Here is an 18,658-nt window from a genome sequence, read left to right on the forward strand (position 1 = left end):
AATCCACAAGATGGGCTCCCCTTGCCATGATATCTGGAACAGTGTCATCCACTCCAAAGCTGAACAAAGCTGCAGATGCCAGCTAGAATTTGAAGAGAAATTCAAATTCTGAAGAGCTCCCTTTCTGAATTAAAGGGGGAGATGTGTAATTCATTTTGGAGGCTAAACATAGAGGGTTCTACAAGAGCTCAGGGCTCAAGAGGCCAGGTCACGTTCCGATAACCCCCATACTGAGGACTCCAACGTTCCAAGCTGAAGCCCCCCACTAATCCCCAATATCTGCATATTAGAGGTTTCCAGTGAGGTCCCCAATACTCCATTTGGGGGTCCTAATACCTCCACTTTGGGACCCCCCCTCTCCAGGGGGACCCAGAACATCCCCACACTGGAGTCACCAATATTCCACAGTGGATTCTCAGGAAGACTTTAACTTAAGCCCCGCATTAAGCATTCCGGGTCAGGCCTTAGGACCTCCCCTTCTGCGCCCCCCACTACCTTGAGGTAGTCGTTCTCCGAGCGCAGCTCCTCCAGCTCCCTCACGAAGCCGTCGGGCCCGCAGTCAAGCAGCTCCTCGGTGAGATCGGAGAAGGCCAGCGACGTACTGAGCGGCAGGCGGCTGCTGCCCAACGAGGCTGCGGACTGCTCATCCGGGACAGGCGAGGCGCCCGGGGAGGCCAGCCGGGACCGCTGAGGGCTGCGCGGCGCCGGGTGCCCCTGGACGCGGACCCCGGACCCAGCTCCGGCCCCGGTGCCTGCCGATCGCTCCCGCCCGCTGCCACTGCCACTGCCGCTGCCGCCGCCGGACTCGGTATCGCTGCTCAGAGCTAGCTCCAAGGACAGCAGTTTGTTCTCCTCGGATGTGCAGTCCGACACCTCGGAGCTGCTGTCCGTGAGGCTCAGGGCCGTCGGCGGCGGTGGCTGTGGCAGCAGCGGCGGCAGCGAGGTCCGCCCCGGAGGCTCGTCGCGGGGACGCCCCTTTGCCTTGGCCCCGGCTCGGCCTGGCGCGCCCTTTCCCGAGCCCCGAGCCCCGGTCTGCGGGCCGCTGCGGCCTTTCTTCTCCGGCCGGGGCTGGCCGGGCCCCGCCTTCCCGGACAGAGAGGCAGGAGAGCCCGGGTTGCTGCCGCTGCTCCGCCGGCTCTTGGCTAGCGACCAGCCGGGAACGTCCTTCGGTCTAGCAGGAGACGGGGCACGATTGATCTTCTTTTTCTCCGGGGGTGCAGGGGAAGGTGGAGGCAGGGGGGGCGGTGGGGGCGGCGGGGGCGGCGAGCCCCTACCGGGCTCGGGGTCCGCTGCCTCCATCCTCCTTCGCCTCCTGCTCACCGAGCCGGGGCGCGGCGGCAGCTACCCTCTTTCATCCCCGCCCCCCCACCCTCCCCACCCGGGCAGCCCCCGAGGGCTGAAGGCGCTTAGTCTACCTCCCCACCCGGAGAAGGACCCGGACTCCCGCTGCGCTGAGATCGGGGCTTCCGAGGCGCTCAGAGATCCCGGTTCTAGCAGCGATTGAGACTCGCGCTGCGCCCTAGGGCGGCTCCAGCTCCAGCGCTCAGGCTGCGGCTCTAGGCGGGTCTCCTGGCCACGCTGTGGTGGGACCTCTTCATCCTCCCCCCTTCTCCTTCTCCTTCTCCTATTGCTATTCCTCTCCCTTCTTCTCCTCTCCGCCCCTCCGCTCCTCCCCTGCCGCCGCGCAGCCCCGTCAAGTCTCTCCGCCCCGCCAGCTCGGTGACGCGCAGGGTCCGCGAACAATAGGCGGAGGGGGGCGGGCGCGGGTCCGGGGGACTGGAATGAATGTTCGAGGCAACAGCGACCCCTTCTCCATCCAGGCTGCAATTCGCAACTCGCCTGTTGGAGTGGCATGGCATGGCCTGGGACGGCCTGGTCTGCCCCAGCCTCCCGTGCCCATCTGGCCCTGCCTCTGGGGGAAGAATGGTGTCCTAGATGTGTGTCTTGCGCCGTACAGCTGTGCTACAATCCTGCCAGGACACTGCATGGTCACTTCCCACTCTCTGCACCTTCCCTCTCGCTACCATTCTCTCCCCCCACCCCCACCTCCACCTCCGCCCCCGCCCCGCCCCCAGCTGCCAGGACTCAGCCTTGGGTCGGCCTTGTTCGAGTACATGGTCTCTCGTTTCCATAACAGGGATGCCTTTAGGACTGCGTTCGGTAGCGCTGCTCAAACACAGCCATGGCCACGGTACTACACAGGACACAGGATGAAAAGACTTGGAGAAGCATGACTTTTTTTTTTAAAAGCTCAAAGGGACATTAACGGTTTTCTAGACTAACGCCCTTATTTTATGATTGAAGAAATTCACGCCCAGAGAAGGAAGTCGAATTACCCAAGGTGACATGAGCAGTAAGGGCTAGACAGAGGCTGGAACGGTACCATCCTTCTATGGTACCACACGGAGGTCCTCAGATGTATTAACATATCCTCTCTTCCCTCTTGCAAAAAGTTGGGAAAAGGAGGAAACCATGCACTTGTGGACAAGTTAGCATAAAATCATAGTGTATTAGGAGGGCGAAGTGTCCTTAAAAATCATTATCTTGTCTAACTCATTTTACACATATGGAAACTGAATGGGATTCAAAGGTTGAGTGACTTAAGGAGGCCACACAGAGAGTTACTGATAGTACCAGATCTAGAACCCATATCTCATGGCTCCTAATCCTAGGCAACTTCCTTTTCCTCATTCTGCTCCCCTTCAGTTGGCCTCCGTAACTTTGAAGAAAATCATTGAAGAATGCTGACTCAGCTCCCCTCAAACTATTCTTAGAGAAAAGCTTGTAGATTCATGTTCTCTGCTTACCTAGTTTCTGTTCCTTCCTTGCATAGGTTACTTTGAAAAACTTAGACCTGGGGCAACAACATTATTTAACCATCTTTTACATTGGTTACTGTAAGTCTCTCCCTCCTCCAGTGTCATCCACTTCCTCCATAAAGGCTTCTTTAGTTATTCTTTACCCACATTCTGATTATGTTTTATATTTTTCTCTAAAAAGTTCCTTATTTATGTCTTGTCCCCCAATAATCGTATAATCTCCTCCATGAATGAGACATGCTTCCACTTACCTGCCTAAAAGCACAGTGCACAGGTTAAGACCCCAGAATGTGCATAATAAGTACTTCCTGGCTTCCAGCTAGTTTTTCCTTTCTTCAGTCTTCATTCTCTGAAATCTCTTCCCTGCCCTTGTTCCTTCCTGCAAACACCGGAGTTTGATGAAGGAGGGAAAGCCTAAGGCTGGGAGTGAGAAGACCAGTGTTTTATTCTTTGACTCAAAATGGGATCTAAGGGAAGGACATTTCCCTTCCTTGAACCTCAGTTTCTCCCTCTGGGAGAATGGGCTAGCTATCTGATCTTGGGCAAATCATTTAACCTCTCTTTGCCTCAGTTACCTCAACTATAGAATGAAGATAATAATAGAACCTACCTCTCAAGAGCTGTTGTGAGGATCAAATGAGTTAATGTATGCAAAGTGCTTGGAAAGTTTAAAGGGCTGTGTAAATCCCATTATTATTATTAATCCATCAGACTCTCAATTAATTAACAAGCATTTATTAATCACCAACTTGCATTGTGTTAGGCACTGCAGATACAAAGTCACAAATGAAATAATCCCTGCCCTTGAGCTTATATTGTATAAGGAGAAACAAGGATGCATACACCTAAGCATGCACAATAGATACACGAGAAATCCAAGATCATTGGAGGGGAGATGCCATCAGCTGGGAAGATCAGGAAAGGTCCCAAGTAGGAGACTAAAGACAGAAAAAAAGGCTCCCTACATTACAAAATATTCATAACAGCATTTCTTTGGTAGTAGCAAAAGAACTGGGGAAAAATTGGATGTCTGTTGATTAGAGAATATATGGCTGAAAAAGAACCAAATTTAAAGAATTTAGAGAAACATGGGAACATTTATATAAATTCAATGTGGCATTCAGTTAGCAAAACCAGAAGAAGATAAAATGTAATAGATAAGAAAAGTGAAATAGAGCTAAATAAAGGTTGAATACCCTAATTTTAATGACTAGTCAGTTCTGGAGATGAGGACGCAGATCTCCCCTCTCCTTCTGGTATGCTTGTGGAGCCTCTGGCATTCATTGCTGGAGTCCCCTCTCCATCACTGGTTCAGAGCTGGAGGTCTAGGGCCATGCTCTCCTGAGTGGTGAGAGCTCACTATCCCTGGCCAGTCCTATACTAAACACTCTGTACTATATACTCCAGTCATCTTCCTGCCATTTAACTCAGGAATGTCCCATTCTTTCCACCTCTTGCTCTGGGAACAGTAATTAACACTAATATTCCTGGAAAGGGTATGTCAATCACATGTCCAATGACTCCATCCCTGTGACATTCTAGACCAAAAAACACTCCATCCATGACCGCTATTCCCTTATAATTGTTGTCTTCTCCTCAATTAGATATGAGCTCCTGGAGAGTAGGAACTGTCTTGCTTTGTGGGTTTGTATTCCCAGCACTTAGCACACAACCTGTCACATAGTAAGCACTTAATACTTTTTTCATTCTTTCCTTTATCCATTCACTAGAGGGCTCATGGTGGGAGGTAAGGAAGAGGGAAATATAATATCTAGGAGTGACTTTTTTTTTTAAAGGCAACATTAAACTTTAAAAATTCAATGATGGCGTTAGGGTTAGTCTTTTCTGTTACTATCCTGTTTGGCTCCCATCCTTTGGGGGAAGAGGGGTGTGCAGTAGTCTTAGGAGTTGTAGCTTCCTTTCAGAGAGGGCTGAGAAGCCCTCATCCCGGGAGATGATGCCCCCAGAAAGCTGAGAATGTAGTAGGCAGGAACAAAAATAGTTCACCTCCCAGTGTTTAGTCAACTCCTGTATTCCTGTCAAGCTCTGCTTTCCCCAGGAGTAACACACACCCTCCCCCTTACTACTTCACTTCTCTCCCCAGCACGTATGCATGCAGAACTCTGAGGGATGTCAGAACTCAAATCAACTCAACAAACAGTTAGGATATGCCTACCACGTACAAAGTCCTGTGCTAGTTGTTGGGAGATGCAAAAATCAATCAATGAACAAGCATTTATTAAGGCTTATTATGTGCAGAGTACTCTGCTCCATGCTGGGGATGCAAAGAAGAAGCAAAAAATAGTCTCTGATCAGTAGGAGCTTATATTCCAATGGGGGACAAGACATATGTGTACACAGACATATTTAAGATACATGCAGAGTAGATGGAAAGTAACCTTAGAGTGAAAAATACTGACAGCCATGATGGGGACTGGAAATAACTTCCTACAGAAGGTGACTTTTGGACCCAGATGTTAGGATAGATTAAAGGCAAAGGGGAGGGGATGGCAGAGGATGAGATGGATAGATAGTGTCATGGAAGTAACAAACATGAGCTTGAACAGACTCCAGGAGATAGAAGAGGCCTGGCAAGTTGTGTTCCTTGGGTCACGAAAAAAGTCAAACATGACTGGATGAATGAATGACCACAATTATATTTTGCAAACCATGCAGTTATTTTCCAACAGTTACTATACAGACAGTTGGGGAGGGGTAGCGAATGAATCAGAGCAACTTAACAACAACCCCTCAACAAACATGGAATAAATGCCTGCTGTTTCTAGAACAGTTTGTTAAATTCTGGGGAACATAGTAATTTAAATAAAAGTTTCTGTCCTGAAGGAACATTCACTTTGTCTACTTGTCTTTCCTCTTTTCACTATGTCCCTATACTTCTCAAAACACAGTGTAGGTAAAGCACTTTGCAGACCTTACAATTCTACTTAACTGTTAGCTGTTATTATTATCAATAAAAATAATTTGTTCATAAGTAAAGAAAAAAAGTAAGGTGACTTGAGCTTGAAGGAAGCTTTTGAGCTTGAAGGAAGCTGCAGGGATTCTTAGAAGCAACAGGGAGGAAGATGAGCATTCCAAGGCTAGGTACAAACCAATGCAAGAGCAAGGAGATGTGAGGGACATTGTGTGTGGAGAGCCACAAGTGGGCAGGTATAGCTGGAGTCTGGAAAGATGGGAAGGGGCCAGGTTATGAAGAGCTAACCATAGTACCTGCGGTCAGGAAGCTGAAGGAACTGGAGTTGCTTTCTTCGTCTTAGTTTCCCCATCTGTAAAAATGAAGATAACTATATTTGCACTCCCTTCCTCATAGGGCTGTTTGGGGGAAAGTGTTTTGCAAACCACAAAGGGTTATGTCCCTATGAATTATTATTGTTATTATTAGGAGAGGTGACTCCTGCACAAATAAGCTAAGGCATGGGGTGAAGTGGTTTAGTAGAAAGATCACTGGGTTTTAAGTAGGAGGAGCTGGGTTTAAATTCCAGATTTGCCCCTGCCTGTGTGATGTCAACAACATCTCTCTAGGCTTCTGTTTTCTCATCTGTAAAATGAAGGAATTGGAGTAGATGGTAAGCTGTAAAACCTGATCTAACAATCAAAGCACTGGAGAGGTACAAAGTGCTATTCAGGATCTGCTGAAGGAAAGTCTGTGTCCATTTTGGGTAGGCTCATGGAAGCCTTGATGGAAAAGATCATATTTGAACTAGGTCTTGGGTCTTGAAGCATTTGCACTCGGTCAGGGGAGATTTCATTAGACCAGGGGTGGGGCACTTGCATTAGACTGTAAATGCCTTGAGGGCAGGGACTGTCTTTTCCCTTTCTTTGTCTTAGTCAGTGCTTAGTACTGTGTCTGGCACATATTTTGTTGTTGTTCAGTCCCTGTGACTCCATTTGGCAAAGATACTTCCTATCTTTCCAGAATCCAGCTATACCTGCCCACTTGTTCTCCAGACACAATGCTCCTCACATCTCCTTGCTTTTGCATTGGTTTGCACCTGGGCTTGGAATGCATATCTTCCTCCCTGCAGCTTCCTCCAAGATGGAGCTTAAAAGTCGCCTTCTGCATTTGGGGTTTTCTTGGCAAAGATACTGGACAGGTTTGCCTTTTCCTTCTCCAGCTCATTTTACAGATGAGGAAACTGAGGCAAACAGGGTCAAGTTACTTGCCCAGGGTCACACAGCTAGGAAGTGTGTGAGGCTAGACTTGAACTCAGGAAGATGAGTCTTTCTCATTCTAAGCCCAGTACTCTATCCACTGTGCCACCTAGCTGCCCATACTTGTGTTTGGAGGCAATCTGGGTTAAGTGGCTTGCCCAGGGTCACACAGCTAGTAAGTGTCTGAGCCAAATTTGAACACAGGTCCTCCTGACTCCAATGGCCAATGCTATGTCCACTGCTCCACCTAGCTGCCCCACCCATAGGTGTTTAATAAATGCTTAATAACTAATGAGCATTTCTTCATTTTAAAGGAACAAATGTTTTATTTTCTCCAAAGCATTCTGCTCCTTGCCTGAATGACCTGACTCATTTTTCCTGACTTCCTTGCTCTGTGAATTGAAGTGGCCTTTACAGACAAGGGACCACGTGAGCCAAAGATTTGGAGAGGTGGTGCTTACCAGTAAGGGACAGGACAGGGAGAAAAAAAAAACCAACAAAAGAATGTAAACCTCCACTTTGAGCAGGAACGACCTCAGGGTAGCTCCAGCAGATGGCAGCAGCAGTTCAGTGAAGAAGTACTGAATGAGAGAAAGAGAGAGAGAGGAGGAGAGAGGAGAGACACACATCCAGAAACAGTAGCTACAGAGGGGAACATCTGTGACATGAAACAGCAGTGAGGCACAGAGAGTTACACGGAAATGTGGGGGAGAGCACATTTCTTTATGCAGCTAGGGAACGCCATAGAGCACAGAGTGCCAGGGTTGGAGTCAGCAGGACTCTTCCTGAGATCAAATCTGGCCTCAAACACTACTAGCTGTGTGACCCTGGGCAAGTCACTTGCAACACCACAAAATTCAATAGGAGAATAGTAAGATCCTTCCATAATTACCTTAATTCTTCTCCTTTCCAGCCTCATGTTATACTCTGACCTCACCTGGGAGCAACCTGTGATAAAGATTCAGAGACAGACAGGTCTTCAGAGATGACCTAATCTAAGCCGCTTCATTTTACAAATGAGGAGATCGAGACCCACGAGGTTTAAGTGATTTGCCCGAGATCATAATAATGAGATCATTTAAGTAAGGCGATTTGCAAACCTTAAAGCAGTCTATAAACACCTATTATTATTATCATACAATACTTTGAAGTTTACAAAGTATGTTTCTCACAGCAGCTATGAAATATTATGCCCATTTTCCATATAAGGTACTAAAACTCAGAAAAGCTATGACTTTTAAAGGGTTTTTTTTTTGCAATTAATAGGAATTTGTCTTCTTCCCACCTCTCTCCCAGCCCAAATTTAAAAAAGAAAAAAGATAAAGCCTCTGTAACAAATATGCAGAGTCTAGCAAAACAAGTGTCTATTTTGACCATGCCCCAAAATGTATTTCTCATTTTGTATCTTGAGTCCATCATGTAAGGAACCCTGTTAGGAACTAGGAAGCATGTTTCATTATCAGTCTTCTGGAATGACGAATGGTTTGTTGTATTGATCAGGCTTCTTAAATATTAGTTGTTTTTCTTCATAATGTTGTTATTGCATAAATTGCTATCCAGGATCTGCTCATTTCACTCTGTAACACTTTATACAAGTTTTCCCCAGTTTCTCTGAAATGGTCTCTTTCATCTTTTCTTATAATGAATAATGTTCTATCACTTTTATATGCCATAATTTGATCAGCCATTCTCTAATTGATTGGTTACCCCTTTAGTTTCTAGTTCTTTGCTTGGTTCTCACAGGTTCCTTTTCCTCCTTCTTTGAACTCTTTGGGGTATAGGCTTAGTAGCAGTGTAACTGGACCAAAAGGTATTAGTGATTTGGAACACTTTTTTCCCCCAGATAGCTGTTGATAGCTTAGATTTCTTTCTTTGAAAACTGTCTATTCACATGAAAAAAGCAACATTCACATGAAAAAATTCTCAAAGTCATTAGAAAAATGCAAATTAAAAACTTTGAGGTACCACCTCATACCCATCAGATTGGCTATTATGAAAGAAAAGGAATATGACAAATGTGGGAAAATAGGCCCGCTAATACATTGTTGGTGAAGCTATGAACTAGTCCAACAAATCTGGAAAGCAATTTGGAACCACCCCCCAAAACCTATTAAACTGTACATACCTTTTGACTCAATAATACTGACACTAGGTTTATGCCGCAAAGTGATTGAAGAAAGAGGGAAAGGACTGATATGTACAAAAATATTTATAGCAGCTCTTTTTGTGGTGGCAAAGAATTGGAAATTGAGGGGATGCCCATCAATTGGGGAATGGCTGAACAAGTTATGATATATGAATGTAATGGAATACTATTCTGTTGTAAGAAATGATGAAGAGGATGGTTTCAGAAAAACCTGGGAAGACTCATATGAATTGATACAAAGTGAAGTGAGCAGAACCAGGAAAACATTGTACACGGTAACAGAAACATTTCAATGATGATTAACTGTGAAAGACTTAGCTATCCTAGTCAGTGTAATGATCCAAGACAATTCTAAAGGATTCTCAAAGAAAAATGTTACACTCAAGGAGAGAATTGATGAACTCTGAGTGTTGATCAAAGCATACTTTTTTCAATGTATTTTTCTTGCTTTTTCTTAACAACATGACTAATATGGAAATATGTTTTACATGACTTTACATATATAATTGATATATTGCTTACCTTCTCAATGGGTGGGAAAGGGGCTAGAAGGAAGAAGAAAATTGAGACTTCAAAATTTTTAAAAATGAATGTTAAAATAAATAATTTAAATAAAATAAAAACAATTTTTTTTTCGAAATAGGTACCCATTTTGTTTCTGATGTTTTGCTACATAAAGAGTGCCATTATGAAAAATTCGCTTGTATATATGTTTGATGTGTATGTACATATTGCTAGGGAATTCCTCAAGCCAGAAGTCTTCAGATCCCTCAAAGAATAATTCCTCCCACCTTGATCCATTTGACTGGAGGTTAATAAATCAAGAAGCAAGGCTAGATGATAAACTGTTTAATTAACTTTTACTGAAAGGAAGTTGCCAGGTGGAGAGCAAAGTGCCCCAGGCAAAAACAACCTATCATGTGAGGATGCTCAACCACTTTCCTTATTTGGGAGGTTGAATAACAGGGACAAGAAGTCATATGATTTGGGTCTTAGGAGTTACAAAGATCAAGTTTGTTCCAGTGGGACAATGCATTTCTTTGAGCTTAGTCTTATGAAAATATCCTGGCAGGGGCAGGAGATCTGTAAAATAGTGGAGGCCTCCTTTAAGATCGAAATCCATAAAACTCATTCATCCTGTCCTTGACAGCCTAAGGATCTCTATTCATACAACCCTGTAGTCCTGTTTCTTTGACCTTAAGGAGGATGCTTTTTCTGGGGAGAAGATATTTTTCCCCAAACTCACAATCTGACTCCACCACTACACACACACACACACACACACACATACATGCACATACATACACACAAATATATGTGTGATTAGGTGTGTGTCTGTGTCTGTGTGCATACATGTGTGAATAGATGTTTGTATGTGTGTGTGTGTGTGTGTGTGTGTGTATTTCTATCATTGATCTCTTTTGAGTATATGCTTAGTAGCTGGATTGCTGGTTCAAAGAATAGGAACAGTTTAGTGTTATTTCTTTTTTTAAACATTAATTTATTTATTTTTTTTGTTTTTGACAGTCATTTCCACAAGATTTAAATTTTCTCTTCCTCCCTCTCCTCTCCCTCCCCAAGATGGCATGCAATCTAATATGGGCTCTACACATATATTCCTATTAAACACATTTTCACATTAGTCATGTTGCATAGAAGAGTTATAACAAATGGGAGAAACCATGAGAAAGAAAACAAAAAAAAGAGAAAAGAGTCTGCTTCACTCTGCATTCTGACTCCATCGTTCTTTCTCTGGATGTGGATGCTTTTTCCATCATGAGTCTTTTGGAAAAGTTTTAGGTCCTTGAATTGCTGAGAAAGGCTAAGTCTATCAAAATCAGTCCTCAAACGCTGTGGTTGTTACTGTGTACAACGTTCTCCTGGTTCTGCTCACTTCACTCAGCATCAGTTCATATAAGTCTTTCCAGGTTTTTCTGACATCTGCCTATTCATCATTTCTTATAGCACAATAATATTCCATTACATTCATATACCACAACTTGTTCAACCATTCCCCAATTGATGGGCATCCTCTTGATTTCCAGTTCTTGGCCACCACAAAAAGAGCTGCTATAAATATTTTTGTACATGTGGGTCCTTTTCCCATTTTAATGATCTCTTTGGGATACAGCCCTAGAAGCAGTATTGCTGGGTCAAAGAGTATGCACATTTTCATAGCCCTTTGGGCATAGTTCCAAATTGCTCTCCAGAATGGTTGGATCAGCTCACAACTCCACCAACAATGCATTAGCGTTCCAATTTTCCCACATCTTCTTCAACATTTATTGTTTTCCTGTTTTGTCATGTTAGCCAATCTGATAGTTGTGATGTGGTACCTCAGAGTTGTTTGGATTTGCATCTCTCTAATCAATAGTGATTTAGAGAATTTTTCATATGACTACAGATAGCTTCAATTTCTTTCTCTGAAAATTGCCTATTCATATCCTTTGACCATTTATCAATTGCGGAATGACTTATAGTCTTGTCAATTTGACTCAGTTCTCTATTTATTTTAGAAATGAGGCTTTTATCAGAGACACTGGTTGTAAAAATTCTTTCTCAGTTTTCTGCTTCTCTCCTAATCTTGGTTGTTAGTGTTATTTCTTACATAAATAGAAATTGTTTTCCAGAATGGTTGGACTGAGTCACCATTCCATTAGCAGCGTCTAAGTGTTTCTGTTTTCCTCGCTCTATCACTGACTGATAGGAAGTGAAGCCTTTGAGCTGTTTTAATTTTCATTTTTCTATTATAAATGCTTTGGAATACTTTTCCCCATGTGACTATTGATTATTTGTATTTCTCTTTCTAAAAACTGTTCATATCTTTTGACTACTTATCTCTTGAGAAATGGCTCCTGTTCTTATACACAAAGTCTCAAAAGTCTTGTGCAATTTTAAGCTTAACAGCTTAATAGTTTTGGGCTATTAATAGTACTATAGTAATATAGCATTATATGCTATTAATGGCTTAATAATCTTAAAATATTAAGCTCAATAGCCGAAAACTGCACTAAGACATTTGGGACACTCTATAGATACTGCACTTTTATCAGAGCAATTTTCCCTCTAATTGATAGCTTCTCTTCTTATTCTAGTTACATTGATTTTAAAAAGCCTTTTAATTTTCTGTCACTGCAATTGTCTACTTAATCTTTTTTTGATCGCTTCTATTCCTTGCTTTGTTAAGAATTCTTCCTCTAACTAGAGTTCTGAAAGAAACTCCTTTCCAATGACTGGTACATTTTAGGTGCTTAATAAATGATTATTAGTTGATTAATTCTCCCCTGATTTGCAATAATGTAACCATATGTATTTAGGGCACACATCCCTTTGGAGTTTTACTTGGGTATATGGGGTAAGATGCCAGTCTAAAATTAATTTCTTCAAAATTGTCCTCTAGTTTTCCCACACAGTTTTTGTAGTACAGGCAGTCTTTTCCCCAGCGTTCTGTGGTTTATGAAACGTTGGGCAAACTAGTTCAATTGGTTGTGGATCTTGCACATCTAGTTTGCTCCAAGGAGCTACTTTTGAGCCAGTAAAAAATTTTTAAAAAAATTTTTTGGAGGTGGGAAGGTAGGGCAATTGGGTTGAAGTGACTTGTCCAAGGTCACACAGCTAGTAAATGTGTCAAATGTCTGACTTGAACTCAGGTCCTCCTGACTCCAGGATTGGTGCTCTACTCACTGCGCCACCTACCTGCCCCATTGCCAAGAGCTTTACACTCATTATCATTTGATCCTCATAACCCTGAAAAGGGCAGAGGAAGTATCACAGGTATTATTTGCCCCATTTTACAGAAGGATTGTAAAACTAAGAATAAATTACTAGACTTGCCCATGGCCACATCTTAGTAAGGGTCAGAGGCAGATTTGGAACCTAAGTGTTCCTAACCATTCTATTCACTATGTCATGCTACCCCTTAACCTCTCACTCATATCTTTTCCACTACACATGGGTGAGCTGGAACCAGCTGAACAAGCTCATGGGAGCCAATGATTAAATATTTAATGTAAACATTCACACTCTGGAAATCAGAAAATGCTACAAATCAGTTCTTGATTTATTATCCTGCTGATTGAACTCTAGAAAGCAACAAGAAAATGTTAAAAATACAGATTAAACTTAAAAGTATGTCCTTCATACAATTTTTTTTTCCAGAAAGTCGGTTGTTAAATATTTACTAAGCACTACAAGAACTGTGATCTAACATTTCTATAGCCTGGGTGATTTCTTTTACTACAAGAGTTGGAAGGTCACGTATCATATGAGTTAATGGTAGAGCTGGGGCTACAACCCAGGTTTCCTAATTTCTAGTCCAGTCTACACCATAGTGCTCTGTCTTAAGGAGACTTCCTAAATCACCTGGAGTCCTTGACCTGCAGTATTCCCAGCTAGGAGGAGTGCTGACTAAGTGGATGGAGTTGTGAGCTCCAGAGAAAAGCAACTACTTTTTACAAAGCAGCTTACACTGCTTGGAAACACAGGGTATCAGAGCTGAAAGGGAATTTAAAGACCATCTACCAGGGGTGGGGAACCTGTGTCCTCAAGGCCACATGTGGCCCTCTAGGTCCTCAAGTTCATCCCTTTGACTAAATCCAAACTTCACAAAACAAGTTCCCTTAATAAAAGGATTTGTTCTGTAAAACTTGGACTGTACCTAAGGACCTGGAAGGTCACATGTGGCCTTGAGGATTCAGGTTCTCCACCCCTGAAGACCAATCCTGTAATTTAGCAGAAGAAACTGAAGTCCAGGGAGAAATGATGTCCAATGCCACCCAGGCTACTTTGTTTTTAAAATAAAATTTAATTAATGACTTTAAGATGACACATTACCTGCTTTTCCCACTGTATCACCCCCATCCCATCCCCTCCCAAAGAGCTATCCTTTATATTAAAGAAGAAAAAAAAAGAAGAAAAATCAGTAGAACTAAAGGACAGACCCCCAAAGTCTAATTTTACATTCAGAGTTTTTCACCCATGGTCCCCCACCTCTGCAAGAAGCAGGATGAGGCGTCCAGCATCTTTGAAGTTATCTGGTCAGGCTGTCAATAAGTCAATAAGCATTCATTAAACACTTACTGTATCCCAGGCACTGGGCTAAGGGCTAGGGATACAAAGAAAGACAAAAAAGTCCTGCCTCAAGGAACTTACATTTTAATAGGTAACATAACATGTACATTAATTTTGTGTACGACTCTTCATAACCCCATTTGGGGTTTTCTTGGCAAAGATATTGGAGCGGTTTGCCATTTCCTTCTCCAGCTCATTTTACAGATGAGGAAACTGAGGCAAACAGGGGTAAGTGACTTGCCCAGGGTCACACAGCTACTAAGTGTCTAGGCCAGATTTGAACTCAGGAAGAGGAGCCTTCCTGACTCCAGGTCCTGCGCTCTGTGCATCATGGTGCCACCTAGCTATAAGATACATATAGAGAAGATGGAAAGTAGCTGGGTTCCGAGGAGGGAAGGCCTGAGAAAGATGACATTAGAGCTGAATCCTGAAGGAAGCCTGGGATTATGAGGCAGAGGTGAGGAGAGAGAGTCTAGCCTTCTTGATGAGATTATTCTTTTCCTCTGTACTCTCCTGAAATTTCTAGGAAGTTAGTGGCACATCCAGGACTGAACCCCAAGATCTGATCCCCAGTCCAATGCACTTTCTGCTGAACCCTGATGCTTCAGAAGGATGGCAGAGAGAATGCCAGCAGTGGAAGGGAGCTCGTAGGCCATTTAATCTAGACAGGGGTGGGGAACCTGTGGCTACATGTGGCCCTCCAGATCCTCATGTGCGGCCCCTTGGCCCTTGATTTGAACAAATCAAGATTTGTTCGGTGAAGTTTGGATTCAGTCAAAGGGCTGCAGTTGAGGACCTAGAGGACTAAGTGTGGCCTTGAGGCCACAGGTTTCCCGCCCCACCCCTCCCCTGGTCTAGGACCTCCACCTTACACATCAATGAAACCAAGGCCCAGAGAAAGAAAAGGATTTATTCAAGGTCAGAGAAAGTGAGTGGTTGAACCTGAGACTCCAGCTCTTCTGACATCCAGTCCAGGCCACCTTACATTCCATGGGAACAGCCTAGGCCACTGATTTGACAACTTCAAGAAGTTTCTAGAAGATGTTTTCTAGAAATGGGAATTAATGGGATAGCATGGGGTGAGGGAGGGGAGAAGAGTTAGGGGCAGGTGTGTGATTCGTGGGTTGTTTACAGACCAAACACCCATTGCAACAGCCATGTTATAACTGGTAACACAGCCTGTCACCCGACTGCTATTCCCATAACAGGGAGCCAGCTAAGAATCCCAGGCTTCCTGAGGGGGAACCGAGCCCTGCCTCTCTCCCTGCCTTGTCTCTAGGCTTACTGCCTTCGTGGAACCAGCCTTCTGGAGGCCTGGTCACTCACTGGACAGAAGGTGAAGGGCTCCTCCTCCTTTCCCTGTGCCCCCAAAAAGGACCCGAAGGAGCAGGTCCTCTGATTCCCTTTGGCTCCTGGCTCCCAGGAAAGAAGTTTATTGGTCCTTCCCCTGGATCTGCCAGCCCAGCACTAGCTAGCCTCTCCTGGTTTGCTCTGCATGCACTTGGATTCATGTAGAGCATTGGGGAAGAGGTCCTTCGAGGCAGAGCATACCTTGTATTAGCATGACTCACCCCTCCTGGGGGAATAAGGGAGCTGGCTAGTTAATCATAACAATCCCTCCCTCATATCTAGTCAATATTCTATACTTTTCAAAGCATTTTCAGACCCCTTATCTCCTTTGATCCACATAACAACCTTGTGGGAGAGGGTCAGTCAGCCAACAAGCATTTATTAAGATCTTACCATGTACCAGGAATGGTGCCAAGTTCTGGGAATACAAATATGACCAAAAAGAAAGAGGGCAGGGAATGGTTCCCTGCTTATTTTTTTAAACAGAAGTTCAGAGAGAGGATGTGCTTTTTCTGAGCACGTGCAAGGTCAGAAGCAGAGCCCAGGTTAGGATTCTTTCCCCCTCACCCTGTTGTTGGAAGCTTGAGGAAGGGACCTGCTGAAGAAGCTGTCTAATCCTCTGGCCTCTGCCCATGTTCTCACCTTATGCCAATCCTTCTCCGATTTCAGGCCCCAGGTACCTTCAGGCTCTCCTCAAAGTACCCTTTGTCATGTCAGTAATCCATGGCAGCTTATAATGATAATATATATTTATACTTTATATATTGCTTTAAAGTTTGCCAACCACTTTGCATCTGTCTAATCTATTTCATATATGTAAAATCTGATTTGAACCTCACAACAACCCTGTAAGGCAGGTGTTATTTTACCTCCCTTTTATTGATAAGGAAACTAAGGCACAAGCAGGATAAGTGACTTCCCCAGCACTCAATCTTCTGTGATACCAGCTACCTCAAAGAGGTGACCCTTTCCAGGTGTGATAATTAATATTTATATAACATTTTAAGGTTTACAAAATATGTTTCCCACAACAACCCCGTGAGGTAGGTGTTACGAGTTTTATTGTTTCATTTTAAAGATGAGGAAAATAAGGCTTTTGACCGCATTTACACAGCTAGTAAATGCAAAACTAGGCGACAAATTTGTATCCCCTCAAACTCAAAAATCCAACACTGTCCACTATACCAGGGCGATTAACATTTTCTTAGTTTTTAATCTTATTTGTATCGATGTCTTTTTGTTTTTAAATCAGTCTAATTTTCCAATATATCCTTCTCTTCTCCCTTATTCAGCAAACTATCCCTCGTATAAGTATTGTTTCATCCCCAGATAGATCAAAACCTTGGAGATATATGCCTGTAGGTCAAACAAAAATTCCCCATCCTTTAGACTGGTGAGAAGAAAAAAAGAAGGAAAAGGAAGAGGAGGAGGAGGAGAAGGAGAAGGAGAACGAGGAGGAAGGGTAAGGGGAGAAGAGGAAGAGGAGAAAGAGAAGAAAAGGGAGGAAGAGGAAAGGAGGAGTGGGGGAAGGAGAGGAGAGAAGAAAAAGAAGAGAGAGAGAGACAGAAAAACAGATGGAAGTAAGAGAGTGGAGAGAGAGGTGTGTGAAAGAGAGAAGGAGAAGGAGATGAGGAAGAAGGAGAAGAAGAAGAAGAAGAAGAAGAAGAAGAAGAAGAAGAAGAAGAAGAAGAAGAAGAAGAAGAAGAAGAAGAAGAAGAAGAAGAAGAAGAAGAAGAAGAAGAAGAAGAAGAAGAAGAAGAAGAAGAAGAAGAAGAAGAAGAAGAAGAAAGGAGGAGAAGGAAGAGAAAGAAGGAGGAGGAGAAGGAGAAGAAGTAAGAAGGAGAAGAGGAAGAGGAAGAAGAGGATGAAGAAGAAGGAAGAAAAAGGAGAAGAAGAAGGCTCCTGGAGGAATATTACTATAGAAGAGCGTTAGACATGCGAGGGCAGACCCTGCTACGGCTGAATTCAATTTAGTCCATGCCTAGGGCATAACGATTTTTTATTTCTTTCTCTCTGAAGGTACAGAGAGGTTTACCTTATTTTTTTTTTGTTTACCTGGTTGTTTTGCAATGTTTACTTCAATATTGTCTTTCAAACTGACAAATGAGCTATTTTGTCACAGCTAATGAGGATATGAGGTAGCATTTGAACTCAGATTTTACCTGACTCCAGGTCCTGCACTGTAGCCACTACACCACCTGGCTGTCTCAAAGAGGTAACCCTCTCCAGATGCAATAATCATAATTTATATTTATATATGTGAGTTAAGGGAGTGAGTGGCTGGTAGTCCTGCCTGTCTGCTTACCAGCACGGTATAGCAACCACCCTGATAGACTGGTCACAAATAAGGGAAAAAAGCAGCTCCGAAAAACTAACCGCCAAATAAGATTTTCTGATGATATATGTCCTATTCCAAAGCCATAGTCCCTCACCTCTGCCAAGAAAGGAGCGAGGTATATTTTCTTAACTTTTCTTTAGGGCCAGTTTTTAGCCTATTAGCAGGAATCAAGGCGTTCAGTCAAAAAGAAGAAGGATGGCCCAAAGGTGGAATCTCAGACCCCAGGTGGATTTTACTTTCCTAGGGCAAAAGAGAGACTAGAGTCCAGTAGAATATAAGTTATTCTTGAGGACAGGGCTTGTTTCATTCCTGTCTTCGTGTTCCAGAGCAGTTCCTGGCTGGTTTCTAGTATAATTCCTGGCACATAATAATGGCTTATAAGTGCTTACTGAATGGATGGATTGATGGGCTTCTCTAAGACTCCTCTGGTTGCCCTTACCCTGGATAAGGAGGGTGGGGTGGGGGGAGTGTGTGTGTGTGTGTGTGTGTGTGTGTGTGTGTGTGTGTGTGTATTTATAGAGTTCAAGTTTATTGTGTAAGGTGATAACTGCTTGAGCCTTTCCAGCTGGAACCAGAAGCTGCACCGGGGGCTGGCCCTTCGGAAGGGCAGGCTAAGATTCTAAGCTAATTCATATAAGAGCCCTGGAAGCACACCAGGCTCTAAGGGCATACAGTAGCTGAGCCAGAACCCAGGGAAGAGAAGGAAGCCTGGCCATTCAAGTGAGGGAGCCAGTGTAGAAAAGCAAGGTTCCAGCCTGCCCACCC

At 43.7% G+C, this 18,658-nt stretch overlaps 3 protein-coding genes across 4 annotated transcripts in view; all 3 read right to left on the bottom strand.

The window, feature by feature from the left end:
* SOGA1 (suppressor of glucose, autophagy associated 1) overlaps positions 1 to 685 on the bottom strand; it is a 118,809-nt gene extending 118,124 nt beyond the window's left edge. Inside the window, exon 1 of the mRNA XM_036751810.1 lies at positions 496 to 685. The gene's annotated coding sequence lies outside the window, so the exon portion shown is untranslated. The remainder of the gene's footprint in view (positions 1 to 495) is intronic.
* On the bottom strand, positions 427 to 1,299 carry LOC118842148 (protein cappuccino-like). Its single transcript, XM_036749771.1, has one exon. It carries the CDS (start codon positions 1,297 to 1,299, stop codon positions 427 to 429), a length of 873 nt encoding a protein of 290 aa, XP_036605666.1.
* A 4,707-nt stretch (positions 1,300 to 6,006) lies between these two features.
* SAMHD1 (SAM and HD domain containing deoxynucleoside triphosphate triphosphohydrolase 1) overlaps positions 6,007 to 18,658 on the bottom strand; it is an 80,255-nt gene continuing 67,603 nt past the window's right edge. The window contains exons 16-18 of one of the 2 annotated variants that reach the window (XR_005009883.1): positions 7,882 to 7,937; positions 7,502 to 7,570; positions 6,007 to 6,103 (exon numbers count right to left, since the gene is read on the bottom strand). Coding sequence is in view for 1 of the 2 variants with exons in the window: in XM_036750222.1 (XP_036606117.1) it covers positions 7,910 to 7,937; positions 9,658 to 9,680 (51 nt within the window). In the remaining variant the exon portion in view is untranslated. Of the gene's footprint in view, positions 6,104 to 7,501; positions 7,571 to 7,881; positions 7,938 to 9,657; positions 9,681 to 18,658 lie in introns of those variants that run through there. The other variant, XM_036750222.1, reaches the window with a different exon arrangement.

This window comes from Trichosurus vulpecula, chromosome 3 (genome assembly GCF_011100635.1).
Source record: "Trichosurus vulpecula isolate mTriVul1 chromosome 3, mTriVul1.pri, whole genome shotgun sequence".
Classification (NCBI taxonomy): Eukaryota; Metazoa; Chordata; class Mammalia; order Diprotodontia; family Phalangeridae; genus Trichosurus; species Trichosurus vulpecula.